Genomic DNA, 13138 nt, shown 5'->3' on the forward strand with positions numbered 1-13138 from the left:
TCCTGGGATGCCAAGATGAAGTACAATAACCTTGAGGATGAGCCTGCAGCCTCTGACATGGGCAGATACCAGGATCCAAGTGCAGCTCAGCATGAGCCTAGAGATTCTCAAAGGAATTCCAGACTCTTGCCCAGTGGGCCCCTGGATCATCAAGGGCATTGTGAGGCAAGAAAGACCTGGAACAATAGGCTCAAAAAGGAAGGTGAACCACTTCTGAGCCATTCACTCTGTGCATGTCTCTGAAGGGATAGGGCCGACCAAGTAAGATGGGGCTGCCTTTCCCAAGGTGGCATTAGAAATTAGTGGCAGTGCCCACTGGGGATGGCAGAGGACCCTGTCTCAATCTGGTCTTTGTCTCGACTTGGAAAACAAATCCAAATCTTGTAGGCGGAACTTCAGATGGGTCAACAGAACTCCCTGGAGGTATGAGGCCTGAAGCAACCAGCAGGTAACTGGGCACTACAGCCCGAGGCCAGTCAACCCTAAGCAAGAGCATCCTGCTTCCTTAAAGGGTTTCTTCGCCTGAGGAAAGTGGAAGCCAGCACTCAAATTCCTACCAGATCTTCTGAAAATGGAGGCAAGGGTGATACTGAAGAAGCCCCCTTATCTAACTGACTGACAAGCAACGTCCACTCCCTGTGGTTCAGAATTTTACCCAATCTGCCCTCATGGGGATGCAACCAGGGTCCCCAGTGAGAGGCAGGAAGTGGCAGTCCCCTGTTCCTGTCCTCAATTTAGGACCGCATGGGAGACGTAAGAAACAGATAAATTTTTTAAGGCGTGAGGTCTATTTCATAAAGCACAAAAGACAGTGTGGCCGGCAGGTCATGAGAATCTAAAGGGAGAGGAGGTCGTAAATGAGGGAAAGATGACGAGGGCTGTTGTGGTTACGGCAGGAGAGAGGATTAGGCGGGGCATGTGGGCAGCAGGGAGGCAGGAGACTGAGTGGAGAATGGAGCCTGAAGGCTCTCGAGGGGTGGGAAGAGGCCAGAGGCCCGGGCAGCAGTCCGGGCTGGTAATGCCAGGCAGGGCAGGTACTCTGCAGAGGGAAGGTCTGGCCACGCGGGCGTGGATTTCGAGCCGCACTCCACCTTGCGAGGGTGGAGGAAGAAGGTCCTGCCTCCTGGCACAGAGTCCAGCCCTTGGTGTCAGGGCTCCGTTTGTGATAGGTTCGGGGAAAGTGCTGCGCTCAGTAAGAGATAACCAGTGGCAGCTGCCGGGTAAAGGCGTGTGCTGGGAGGTACTCCTTCCCGGAGCGAGGATAGTCGTCCTCACTTCCGGGTGCTTGCGGATGGGCAGGCGGGGGGCCGAGGTCGACCGCCAGAACGCAGATTCCTCTGACCCCAGGTCTTCCACCTCCAGCGGCCATCTGGCGACCGTTGGAAAGGAGCGGGCGGCCTCAAAACAACTGCCGCGTACTCTCCACTTGCAGGCCGTAAACCCCACCCCTGAAGGCCCGGCAGCGTCTCCGCGGCGAGGAGCCGCGAAGTGCGGCTGCGCAAGGGTGACGGAGCGCGGGCGACGGGGAGGGGGTGTTTTGGTTCTAGCCGCTCGCCGTCCTTTCAGACTCGTTCGTCTGAAAGCTTCTCGTTCCTTCCTCCCCTGTCCCTTCCCTTTCCCTTTCCCGGCCCCAGTCCTCCCTCCCTCCTTTCCCTTTGCCTGCCTTCCCGGGTCCGGGCCATTTTCCGGGCCAGGCGCACAAAAGTGCGCGGCCCCGGGGCCCAGTATATGACCCGCTCTCTTGCTAACCCTCGCTACCCCCGCCCCATGTGGCTGCGGGGCCGCTGCGGCGCTGCCCACTATGGCCCGGAAAGCAGTTAGCAGGAAGCGGAAAGCGCCCGCCTCGCCAGGAGCTGGGAGCGACGCTCAGTGCCCGCAGGTGAGGGCTGAGAGGCCTGGACCCGTGTTACATCGCCGAGGCACCCAGAGGGGGATAAGGTTCTAAGGTCAGGGAACCGGAACCGGGGACCAAGGTCTGTAGTCAGAGGTGAGGCAAGAGCGGAGCCCCAGCCTTTTGGGACAGGGCCGGGCCCTCAGGAGTTCATAGATCTGAACAGCCAGAGGAATGAGAAGCTAAAGGGAAACTTGGAAACGGGGCATATTCCGCGGAAGGCCTGCAGCCGGTCGTGGGGCTTGAGGGGAAACTATAATCTTGGCTTTGGAGGGAGGAAAACCGACATCGAGGGGAATCAGGAACAAAACCTCCCAGAATATACTGGGAGGGAGAGTGAATTCCCCCTTCCAGGGCTTTGGGAAGCGGAGATGATTGCGTCCTTTATAAGGGAAGGAGTTTCCGTCTGGATACCTCAAGCCCTGAGGTGGGCTTTTTGGCTCTTGGACCGGTATAAAAAACAGCAGTTCTTGTTGAACGCGTATTCGGACTCTGATTTCCCGTGCTTCCTACTCCGTTAGTATTTGATTTTTCGAATTCTTCAACCGCCGGGAGCGTGGGCCTGGTGACGGGGGGTCGCCCTGATAGCGCATCCCTGGAAGGCCTGGGACTCCAGGCTGGCCCCAGCTGCACTCTCCATGCTCCACGGGGAGTACAGACTGAGAGGAAGAAGGGTCCTGGGTAGAGATGCAGCCAGTCGGTGTAGTAATTATTTGGTCCCTCATTCCCTTCCCTATCAAGGATAACTTTAGGCGCCCTGAAGCCTGCACCCCTAACAGGGCTAGTAAATCTTTTGACCTCTTTTCTGCTTCCTTTTCCTTGTCTTTCAGCCCTTGTTTCTCATAGGTAGCTTTGACTATGAGCAGTATCTTCTCAGTGTTGGAAGAGTTAAACTGGACTTTCTATATTGAGATTTCTGTTCTGTTGTATTTCTGTTGTATGTAAATCCTGCAGGATGAGTTCTTGGTGATTTCTCTGATACAGGAGGATCCCTTGTTCTGAAGGAAGGTAGCCAGAGCCCTAATTTCTAATGTTGCTTTTCACAGTTTGGCTGGGATCACTCACTTCACAAAAGGAAAAGACTCCCCCCAGTGAAGAGATCCTTAGTGTACTACCTGAAGAATCGAGAAGTCAGGCTTCAGAATGAAACCAGCTATACTCGAGTGTTGCATGGCTATGCAGCACAGCAACTTCCCAGTCTCCTGAAGGAGAGAGAGTTTCACCTTGGGACCCTTAATAAAGTGTTTGCATCTCAGTGGCTGAATCATAGGCAAGTGGTGTGTGGCACAAAATGCAATACGGTAAGCATCTGGGGGGCGGTAAGTGAACCTTATCCTAGGGCCTGAATACATTTTGGCTCCACATGCTCTAGAACCTCTCTCTCACTGCTCATTTTCCCCATCAGTTTCTTTTGGGAGGAGATTGCCTTACTCTGCTTTCCATTCCCTCCTATCTGTTGATAACTTCTTTCTCTCTGTCCTTTTTCCCAGTTCCTCATCTTCTTGATAAATCTTCAGAGGAGTCTGTTTCTTTAAGCCTCTTGCCGTATAGCTGTTCCACTGCTTTTAGAGTTCTTTGGCCTCATGTTTTTATGTTGCTTTTTAAGTCAGAGACTTTAGAGGAAAGACTTAGGAAAGAATGATGCTCAGGGCATCATTCAGGATACATAAAAGTGGAAACCTAGGTCTTACCTGCTAAGCTAAGGGCACATGTAAGAATATTTTAAGTAGCACTTGGAGGGCGCCTTGGTGGCACAGTTGGTTCAGCGTCCGACTCTTGATTTTGACTCAGGTCATGATCTCAGGGTCATGAGATTGAGCCCTGTCTTGGGCTCCGTGATCAGCGTGGAGTCTGCTTGAGATTCTCTCTCTTTCCCTTGGCCCCTCCCAATCATGTGTGTGTGCTCTCGCTCTAAAATAAATAAATGTTAAAAAAATAATAATAAAGTAGCACTTGGTTCAGAATAGGAATAAAGCAAACCTTTTTTTCCCCCAAACATTCTTTTTTAGGGAGTAGAATCCAAAGTAGAATTAAAGATTTCCTTTTTTTTTTTTTAAGATTTTATTTATTTATTTGACAGAGGGAACACAAGCAGGGGGAGTGGGAGAGGGAGAAGCAGGCTTCCTGCTGAGCAGGAGCCTGATGCAGGGCTTGATCCCAGGACCGTGGGATCATGACCTGAGCTGAAGGCAGGCGCTTACAACTGAGCCACCCAGGCGCCCTTAAAGATTTAATTTAAGAAAGGGTAGAGAATGTGTGTTTGGTGGCATATTTCAGGATGTAAAGTTCTTTGCAAAGTAGCCTCCTGAAAAGGATTCTAAAGAGAGAAAAATTATTACATGAGGAGAGTGTTTTTACATGGAATGAGTTAGAAAATAGCTATACATGAATGAAGGGAAAAATTTATCAGCTATATAATAAGCACAATTATAGTCATAGGTAAAATATGTCAATCCAGGATTGGATATTGCAGATATGTTTGGAACGGAGGGATACAAATAATGTCAGAGGAATGGCAAGAGGCAGGGCCTAGAGGTAGGAAATGATTCTAGATGAAGCATGAGAAAAGATGGGATATAGGCCCAACTGCTCTGTTTTCACCTTACACAGAAACACATCTTGGATTAATTGAAAGAGATCAAGAGTGTCTTAAGTACTAGAAGTGTTTGTTTATAAAGGACATAGGCAAAGATTTAAACATGAGTTTGAAGGAAGGAAATATTAATCTTGGCGGTTGGGGCCCAGCTGGCATTTCCTCTTCTGTTGAAGGTTGCTGCTTGTCATACAGAAGCCTTTCAAAACTGAGTAGTGGTGGCAAGCCTCTACAAAACTTCCTTTTCCTGGTCTCGCAGGCCACCACTCATGGTTTAAGAGAACTGTCATTATTGTCACTTGGAATAGAAAGAGTCTCCCATTTGGAGGAATTCATTCTACTCCACATATACGATTAGTGTTTTGCCCAGCAAATGCTGTTGAATTATAAACTACATGAATCATAGTCTCCTTCTTGAATTTATTGACCCTATTTTGAAGGTTTGCATAATGTTAAGTAATAATTTAATGTACTCTTAAATACCTACCTCTTTCTTCCTGTTTCCTCATAACCTAACATGTTTAAATGAGGGCCTGTTTTCTTTATAATTTGTGTTGTTATTTGCTTAGCTTCCAGAACCAAAGCAGGGAACCAGGAATGCTGCTCTTTAAACTTTCTGACATTGGACAAATGAGTCCCTTATCTGTGCCTTTGGTTTCCCATCTGTAACATGGGAGTGATAATATCCAGAGCTGAGAAGGTGGCCGTGCACCTCTTGGGAAATACTTGAAGTTAGCAATATCTTTCTTATGCAAAAATAGTGGTGATAATGAATGCAAAGCTTTTTCCAGTGCTCTTCGCATTCCCTGGGACGTCCCTCAGTTTGAAAGAGGAAAATTAAACAATTACAATTATCTTTGGATAATATGTCAAGATTTTGGGGGGGGGGAGAATTTGTGTTGGAGTCTCAATAATAAATGAAGTTCTGATGTATTGAAATTTTGCTATCAATGAAGCAATTTTAATGTATTAGGTAGGAAAAGTATACAACTACTTATATCCTAAGATAGCCTGTACCTTCAGGTTAGAAGCTGTTTTGTCTTGGGTGCTGTTAGTATTCATCGGCATTTAACTGAATGTATACAAATGCTAAAAAAGTAAGGTTATGGGGCACCTGGGTGGCTCAGTTGGGCGTCTGCCTTAGGCTCAGGTCATGATCTCAGGGTCCTAGGATCTTTAGGCTCTCTGCTCAGCACGGACTCTGCTTCTCCTTCTCCCTCTGTGTTCTCTTGCTCTCTCTCAAGCAAATAAATAAAATCTTTAAAAAAAAAAAAAAAAAGCCAAGTTATTTCCCAGTTAACTAGCTTGGGGCAATAGTTTTGAAACCTCTGCTGAGGCATTAGATCATCCTTTTCGAAAAGAAGTAGATATGTTTTGTAAATCTTTGTAGCTTGATATCTGAGGTGAGAATTGCCCTGTGCTGTGTTGCCACACTCAAACTAGGAGCAGTCATTCAACCCCCTGAATTTTCTGGGCCCAGTAAGCACAAGAAGGACCATAAAAATGGCCAACGTATGTTTTATTTTTTTTTTAAGATTTTATTTATTTATTTGACAGAGACACAGCGAGAGAGGGAACACAAGCAGGGGGAGTGGGAGAGGGAGAAGCAGGCTTCCCGCCGAGCAGGGAGCCCGATTCGGGGCTCCATCCCGGGGTCCCGATCCAGGATCCCGAAGGCAGACGCTTAACGACTGAGCCACCCAGGCCCCCTGTTTTAATCATTAATAACATTTGTATGGTTATATTTTTACTAAATTACCAAAAGAGAAAGGCGTAGGGGCACTTGGGTGGCTCAGTCGTTAAGCGTCTGCCTTCGGCTCGGGTCATGATCCTGGGGACCTGGGATCGAGCCCCACAGCAGGCTCCCTGCTCTGCGGGGAGCCTGCTTCTCTCTCTCCCACTCCCCCTGCTTGTGTTCCTTTTCTCACTGTGTCTCTCTGTCAAATAAATAAAATCTTTAAAAAACCAAATAAAATAAGAGAGAAAGGCGTAGTATAACCTTAATTGGAACATGGACCTGGAAACCAGGATGGGTAGGTATATTTTTCTGGTATAGGGTTACAAAGTCAGATTGTCTATAGAGCGAGACAGAAAAGCTAATAAGAGAAGCTTGCCAGGCGCAAGACAGTAAGTTGTGGGGACTGCAAAGAGCCAGAGAAGGTATTCTTGGCTCCAAGCAGTTGTTGCCATGCAAGAATCTGAGCCTATTGTTAATTTTCTTTATTTCTTTCTTTTTTTTTTTTTTAAGAGAAACTGGAAATCTGGATTTTTATGGGGAAAAGTATCAACCACTTACGAGGGTTATTGAGAATCTGGTGTGACAAGAGCTTTATGTATCTGGAAGAGAATTGTGAGATTAAGGTTGGAAAGGTTCATTAGGATCAAATTATGGAAGCCATTGAGTGTCCAGCTAAGATCTTATTTGGTGGGGAATGGAGAGACAAGACCCAAGGATTTTAAGCTGGGAGAGGAGTACTGCTTTAGGGAAAGCAGTTACAGGATGCTAGTGCTATAGTATAAATGAACTAATGAGGACCAAAAGCAGGATAGTGGCAGGGAGAGAGTGAGGAGAAGACAGATACATTTTAATAGAGGCACCTGGCTGGTTCATTCAATGGAGCATGAAACCCTTGATCTTGGGATCATGAGTTTGAGCCCCATGTTGGGCATAGAGCCTACTTCAAAAAAAAAAATTTTTTTTTAAATACGTTTTAAGAGGTAAAATCTGTAGGGACGTCTGAGTGGCTCAGTCGGTTGAGGGTCTGCCTTAGGCTCAGGTCATGATTCCGGGGTCCTGGGATCAAGTCCCACATGGGGCTCCCTGCTCAGCGGGAAGCCTGCTTCTCCCCCTGCCTGCCTCTCCCCCTGTTTGTGCTCTCTCTGTCTCTGACAAATAAATAAAATCTTTAAAAAAAAAAAAAAGGTACAATCTGTAGATGGTGACATGCTCAGATATAATCCAGAGGATTAAGTTAAAATTGATACTGATGTCTTGAAAACCTGGGTAACTGGAAGGATGGCAGGAGAGGAAGGAGTATTAAACAGATTTGAAAAGAAAATGAGTTTAGTGGCCACCTGAGTGGCTCAGTCGGTTAAGTGTCTGCCTTCAGCTCAGGTCATGATCCCAGGGTCCTGGGATCGAGTCCCACATCAGGCTCCCTGCACAGCGGGAAGCCTGCTTCTCTCTCTCCCACTCCCCCTGCTTGTGTTCCCTCTCTCACTGTGTCTCTCTCTGTCAAAAAAAATAAAATCTTTAAAAAAAAAAAGAAAATGAGTTTAGTTTTGTGCTTTCACTTAGTTGAAATTTAAGAGGTGTAAAAATTGAAGTCAGTGATTTGGGAATGGTCGTCTATGTATAAGGGATTATTGAAATTAGTGCACTACCATTTGAGAGACTGTAGAGAAGACACTCTTAAGTTGCATAAACCTTCCCTAAAATTGAAAAATTTCATTATATGTGTATTTTCTGGGCACAATGAGTTCGGGGGGTGGTATGGGGAGCAGTCCGTAGTTTTCATTATAGTTTCAAAAGGAGTACTGTGAGCCAAAAATGGGTAAGAACCATTGATATTGAAAGGGTAGCTATAAAGATAGAATCTTGGAGCAGGAAGGTCAGAGGAGAACTAGGAGGGGCTATTTTGGGGCGCCTGGCTGGCTTCGAAGAGCTTGCGACTCTTGATCTCAGGGTTGTGAGTTGGAGCCCCACATTGGGTATAAAGATTACTTAAAAATAATTTTAGAAAAGAAGGAAAGGGAATATTTTGAGAGAGGGCAGTTTAAAGACAAAGATGGTGATAGAGTGATAATGTATGCAGAGTTTGAGATACGTAATTTTAGATTCTTATTTCTCACTCACTGATACCCTTCAGCCAAAGACCATCAGGAACTTAGTATAGTAGATACAATTGCTTATTGCAACTACAGAGAACCTGAACCAAAGGGAACCATGAGACCTCTCAGTAAGAGGGTGTTAGAAAGGACTTAAAAGGGTGATTTGGGGGAATACTTAAGGAAATGGGACTTTCCCAGGAAAATTTCCTGGGAAATTATTTTTACCAAGACACCAATGCCTAGCTGATAGTACCAGGCTAACTAGTAGAGGTCAGGGCTGCTTGCTTTTTCTCAACATCTTCCAAAGTAATGAATGGTCACGGGTATACTGCTGACTTCACAGATAGAGTTGGTGGATTAGAATGAAGCAGAAAAGGGGTGCCAGGCTGGCCCAGTTTATGTAGAGCAGATGACTCTTAATATTGGGGATGGAAGTTTGAGCCCCACATTGAGGATAGAATTACTTAAAAATAAAAAAAAATGAAGCAGACAAAATGAGTTTGGGCTGCGATTTGTTGTCAGATGAGAGGAAGAAGAACTTTTGAGGAGCCTAATTTTGGGTGTGGAGAGGAATGGTAGACACCAGGGTTGAGAAAATAGCTGTAATGTTGTCCCTGAGTTTCCATATGCAGATTCCTGAAATGATAAAAGCAGAATATGAAATCCAGTCTGAGACACAGGAAAACAAAATATGGTGAAGTGTGGGAGTTTTGCTCTGACCAGATCTTTAATTCTTGCTCCTTCATTTTACTATTTTATTTCCCCAATGGGATTACAGCCTTTTATTTTTACTTTTTTTTAAGAGTTTATTTATTTGATAGAGAGTGCACACACAAGCGGGGGAGCTGCAGGCAGAGGGAGAAGCAGGCTCCCCGCTGAGCAGGGAGCCTGATGTGGGACTCGATTCCAGGACCCAGAGATCTTGACCTGAGCGAAAGGCAAACACTTAACTGACTGAGTCACTCAGGCGCCCCTCAGAATATTTGACTCTTTTATTTTACTTTGTTTTTTTTAAAGATTTTATTTATCTATTTGACAGGGAGAGACACAGCGAGAGAGGGAACACAAGCAGGGGGAGTGGGAGAGGGAGAAGCAGGCTTCCCATAGAGCAGGGAGCCCGATGCGGGGCTCAATCTCAGGACCCTGGGATCCTGACCTGAGCGGAAGGCAGACGCTTAACGACTGAGCCACCCAGGCGCCCCTTTACTTTATTTTTTTTTAAGATTTATTTATTTGACAGAGAGAGACATAGCGAGAGAGGGAACACAAGCAGGGGGAGAGGGAGAAGCAGGCTTCCCGCGGAGCAGGAAGCCTGATGTGGGGCTCGATCCCAGGACCCTGGGATCATGACCTGAGCTGAAGGCAGACGTTTAACGACTGAGCCACCCAGGCACCCGTATTTGACTCTTTTAGAGAAAGATTTTATTTTATTTTATTTTTTAAAGATTTTATGTATTCATCTGACAGAGACACAGCGAGAGAGGGAACACAGATGGGGAGAGGGAGAAGCAGGGTTCCCGCCAAGCAGGGAGCCAGATGTGGGGCCTGATCCCAGGACCCTGGGACCATGACCTGAGCCGAAGGCAGATGCGTAACGATAAAAAAAAAAAAAAGAAATGATAGACTTGCTATGTTGATTCTGGGCCCCATTTCTTAATTTTCTTTGTGCTTGTGGACAAGTCCCAGATACTTCTCCTAAGCCTTTCTTCTGTCACCTTTAAAATAAATGGAGAGAGTAGTACCTGCCCAGCAGACCATGAACAGAATTAAATAAAATGTTGGTTAGCACAGTGTCTAAAATTTATGTTTAGTAAATTGTTGATCTAATTAATGGTGGGGCGGTGGTTTGATGGTTCTAGACTTTAGGTGTATTTCTGGCCAGATTCAGGTATGCTTAACATAAATAGGATTTCTGTATCCTATAAATGGCTTCTTTTCTGTATGCCAGTCACATCCCAAGTATCTTAAACACTTTTAAATAATTCATCTAGGGGCTTCTGGGGGCTCAGACGGTTAAATGTCTGCCTTTGGCTCAAGTCATGATCTTGGGGTCCTGGGATTGAGCACCACATCAAGCTCCCTGCTCAGTGGGGAGTCTGCTTCTCCCTTTCCCTCTGCCCTTCCACCCCCACTTGTCCACTCGCTCGCTCTGTCAAATAAAAAATATATATATTATGTAATTACATAAGGAACTACAATTAGGAAATTATATGTAATTTCATTATAGAAAGAATACAGATAAAAGCAAAATATTTTACTGTGTACAAATTATAATAATACCTAGTTCTGATAAGGATGTAGTGGAACAGGTGTGTGTATATATATTATATATATGTATACGTAGCCACTAAAACCTTTTATTGACAGTAATTTGGCATTATATTTCAAGTCTGGTACATATTGTTGAATGAAGGGCCTTAAAGTATTATACACTTTGACTTAATATTTTCAGACCAGGGAATTTATCCAAAGGAAGAGAAGTCTTTTTTAACAAGATAATCATTGAAAGCTATTTTATCTAAATACTAACAAAAGGAGGGGTGCCCGGGTGGCTCAGTTGGTTAAATGTCTGCATTTGGTTTGGCTCAAGGCATGATCCCGGGGTCGTGGGATCCTGGGATCTTGGGATCGAGTGGGCTCCCTGCTCAGCGGTTAGTCTGCTTCTCCCTCTTCCTCTCCTTCTGCCCCTCGCCCTGTTCCTGCCCGAGCACACTCTCTCTCAAAAAAATAAATAAAATCTTTGGAAAAAAAAAAACAACATAAAAGAATACTTGAGTACTTTATGGTAAATCACATCTGCATGATGTTATGCAGAAATTAACATAATTATGAGTACTAATAGCACACAAAGCTTTTTCTTTTTTTTTTCTCCCCCCAAGATTTTATTTAGTGGAGCACCTGGGTGGCTCAGATGGCTAAGCATCAGCCTTCAGCTCAGGTCATGATCTCCTTGTCCTGGGATCAAGCCCTGCGTCCCTGCTGAGCAGAGATTCTGCTTCTCACTCTCTCCGTGCCCCTCCATACCTCACTCATGCTTTCTCTCTCTCTCAAATGAATAAATAAAATCTTAAAAAAAAAAAAAAATAGGGGTGCCTGGGTGGCTCATTCGGTTAAGCGTCTGCCTTCGGCTCGGGTCCACTTCTCCCTCTCCCTCTGCCTGCTGTTCCCTTTGCTTGTGCTTTCCCCCCTCTGTCAAATAAATGAATAAAATCTTTATTTTATTTTTATTTTTTAAAAGATTTTATTTATCCATTTTTTAAAGATTTTATTTATCCATTTGACAGAGACAGCGAGAGAGGGAACACAAGCAGGGGGAGTGGGAGAGGGAGAAGCAGGCCTCCCGCCGAGCAAGGAGCCTGATGCTCCCTGATGCTGGGCTCAATCCCAGGACCTTGGGATAATGACCTGGGCAGAAGGCAACTGCTTAACCAGCTGAGCCACCCAGGAGACCAAACACACAGAGCATTTGATATGTTAAATGTAATGAGAGACAAAATTTTTTTTTTTTTTTTTTAATTTATTTAGTAATCTCTACACCCAATGTGGGGCTGGAACTCACAGCCTCGAGATCAACAGTTGCATGCTTCTCTGACTGAGCCAGCCAGGTGCCCAGGATACAAAATTCTATCTGTGCTTATTATAGCTATACACAATTATGCATGCATGTGGTTAAGGACTAAACAGGAACTGGACAAATGAAAAAACATTTGAAAAGAGGGGGGGCACCTGGCTGGCTCAGTCAGTGAAGCGTGTGACTCTTGATTCTAGGGATCGTGAGTTCGAGACCCATGTTGGGCAAAGAGATTACTTCATAAAAATTTTAAAAAGGGGCACCTGGGTGGCTCAGTTGGTTAAGCATCTGCTGTTGGCTCAGGTCATGATCTCAGGCTCCTGGGATCGAGCCCCGCATTGGGCTCCCTGTTCAGCAGGGAGCCTGCTTCTCCCTCTCCTGCGTGCAGCTCCTCCTGCTGTGCTCTCACTGTCTCTGTCAAATGGATAAATAAAATCTTTAAAAAATTATTATTATTTATTTTTTTAAATATTAAAAAAATAAAAGATTTTATTTATCCATTTGACAGAGACGGCAAGAGAGGGAACACAAGCAGGGGGAGTGGGAGAGGGAGAAGCAGGCCTCCTGCCGAGCAAGGAGCCCGATGCTCCTTGATGCCCAGCTCTATCCCAGGACCCTGGGATCACGACCTGAGCTGAAGGCAGACACTTAACTGAGCCACCCAGGCGCCCCAAACTTATTTTTTTTAATGTTACTTCAGCTAGATGAATCTTTTTTTTCTTAGCCTAAAACAGTGGTAGAAATGACCTTGCTCAGTTTCCATTCATTGCTTGATGACAAAGATTGAACACAGTTACACATTTCTTCTGGGGAGAGGGAATAAAATACAGTGGTAGGATATATAACAAAGGAGTTTCCTTTCTGAGTCACACAAGGAGTTTTTTGGAGCTCAAAATAACATCTAGAGAGAGATCTTGCTTCTCAGTGGGCAAGTAACACAGCCATGTTATCCTTAAGTCTTTGTGCTATAATGCTCAGATAATAAAAGTGAAAGAAAAAGGATTATATAATATTATCATTGTTTTAATACTGTTATTGAAAGCTTATAATTTCTTAATATACCAGATAAATAATTAATATGTGACTACAAACTCTGTTCTCCAGTAATTTGTAGCTTAGAGATAAGGCTCCCTACTAATTCTGAGTAGATGGCTTTATACTTAAAAATGCTGTAGGGGAAGAAAAAGCTGAGAATATCTTGTATAGAAATTGTTTTCTTCTGGCACGCCTGGGTGGCTCAGATGTTTGAGCA

The 13138-nt window shown here is 45.1% G+C and overlaps 1 protein-coding gene across 1 annotated transcript in view; it reads left to right on the plus strand.

Annotated features, from left to right (window-relative positions):
* Positions 1 to 1264: 1264 nt before the first annotated feature.
* DCAF12 (DDB1 and CUL4 associated factor 12) overlaps positions 1265 to 13138 on the plus strand; it is a 33798-nt gene continuing 21924 nt past the window's right edge. The window contains exons 1-2 of the mRNA XM_035016463.1: positions 1265 to 1879; positions 2938 to 3192. Of these exons, the coding sequence (XP_034872354.1) occupies positions 1802 to 1879; positions 2938 to 3192 (333 nt within the window). The 5' untranslated portion in view covers positions 1265 to 1801. The remainder of the gene's footprint in view (positions 1880 to 2937; positions 3193 to 13138) is intronic.

This window comes from Mirounga leonina, unplaced genomic scaffold (assembly GCF_011800145.1).
Source record: "Mirounga leonina isolate KUSES-001 unplaced genomic scaffold, KU_Mleo_1.0 Mir_170, whole genome shotgun sequence".
Lineage (NCBI taxonomy): Eukaryota > Metazoa > Chordata > Mammalia > Carnivora > Phocidae > Mirounga > Mirounga leonina.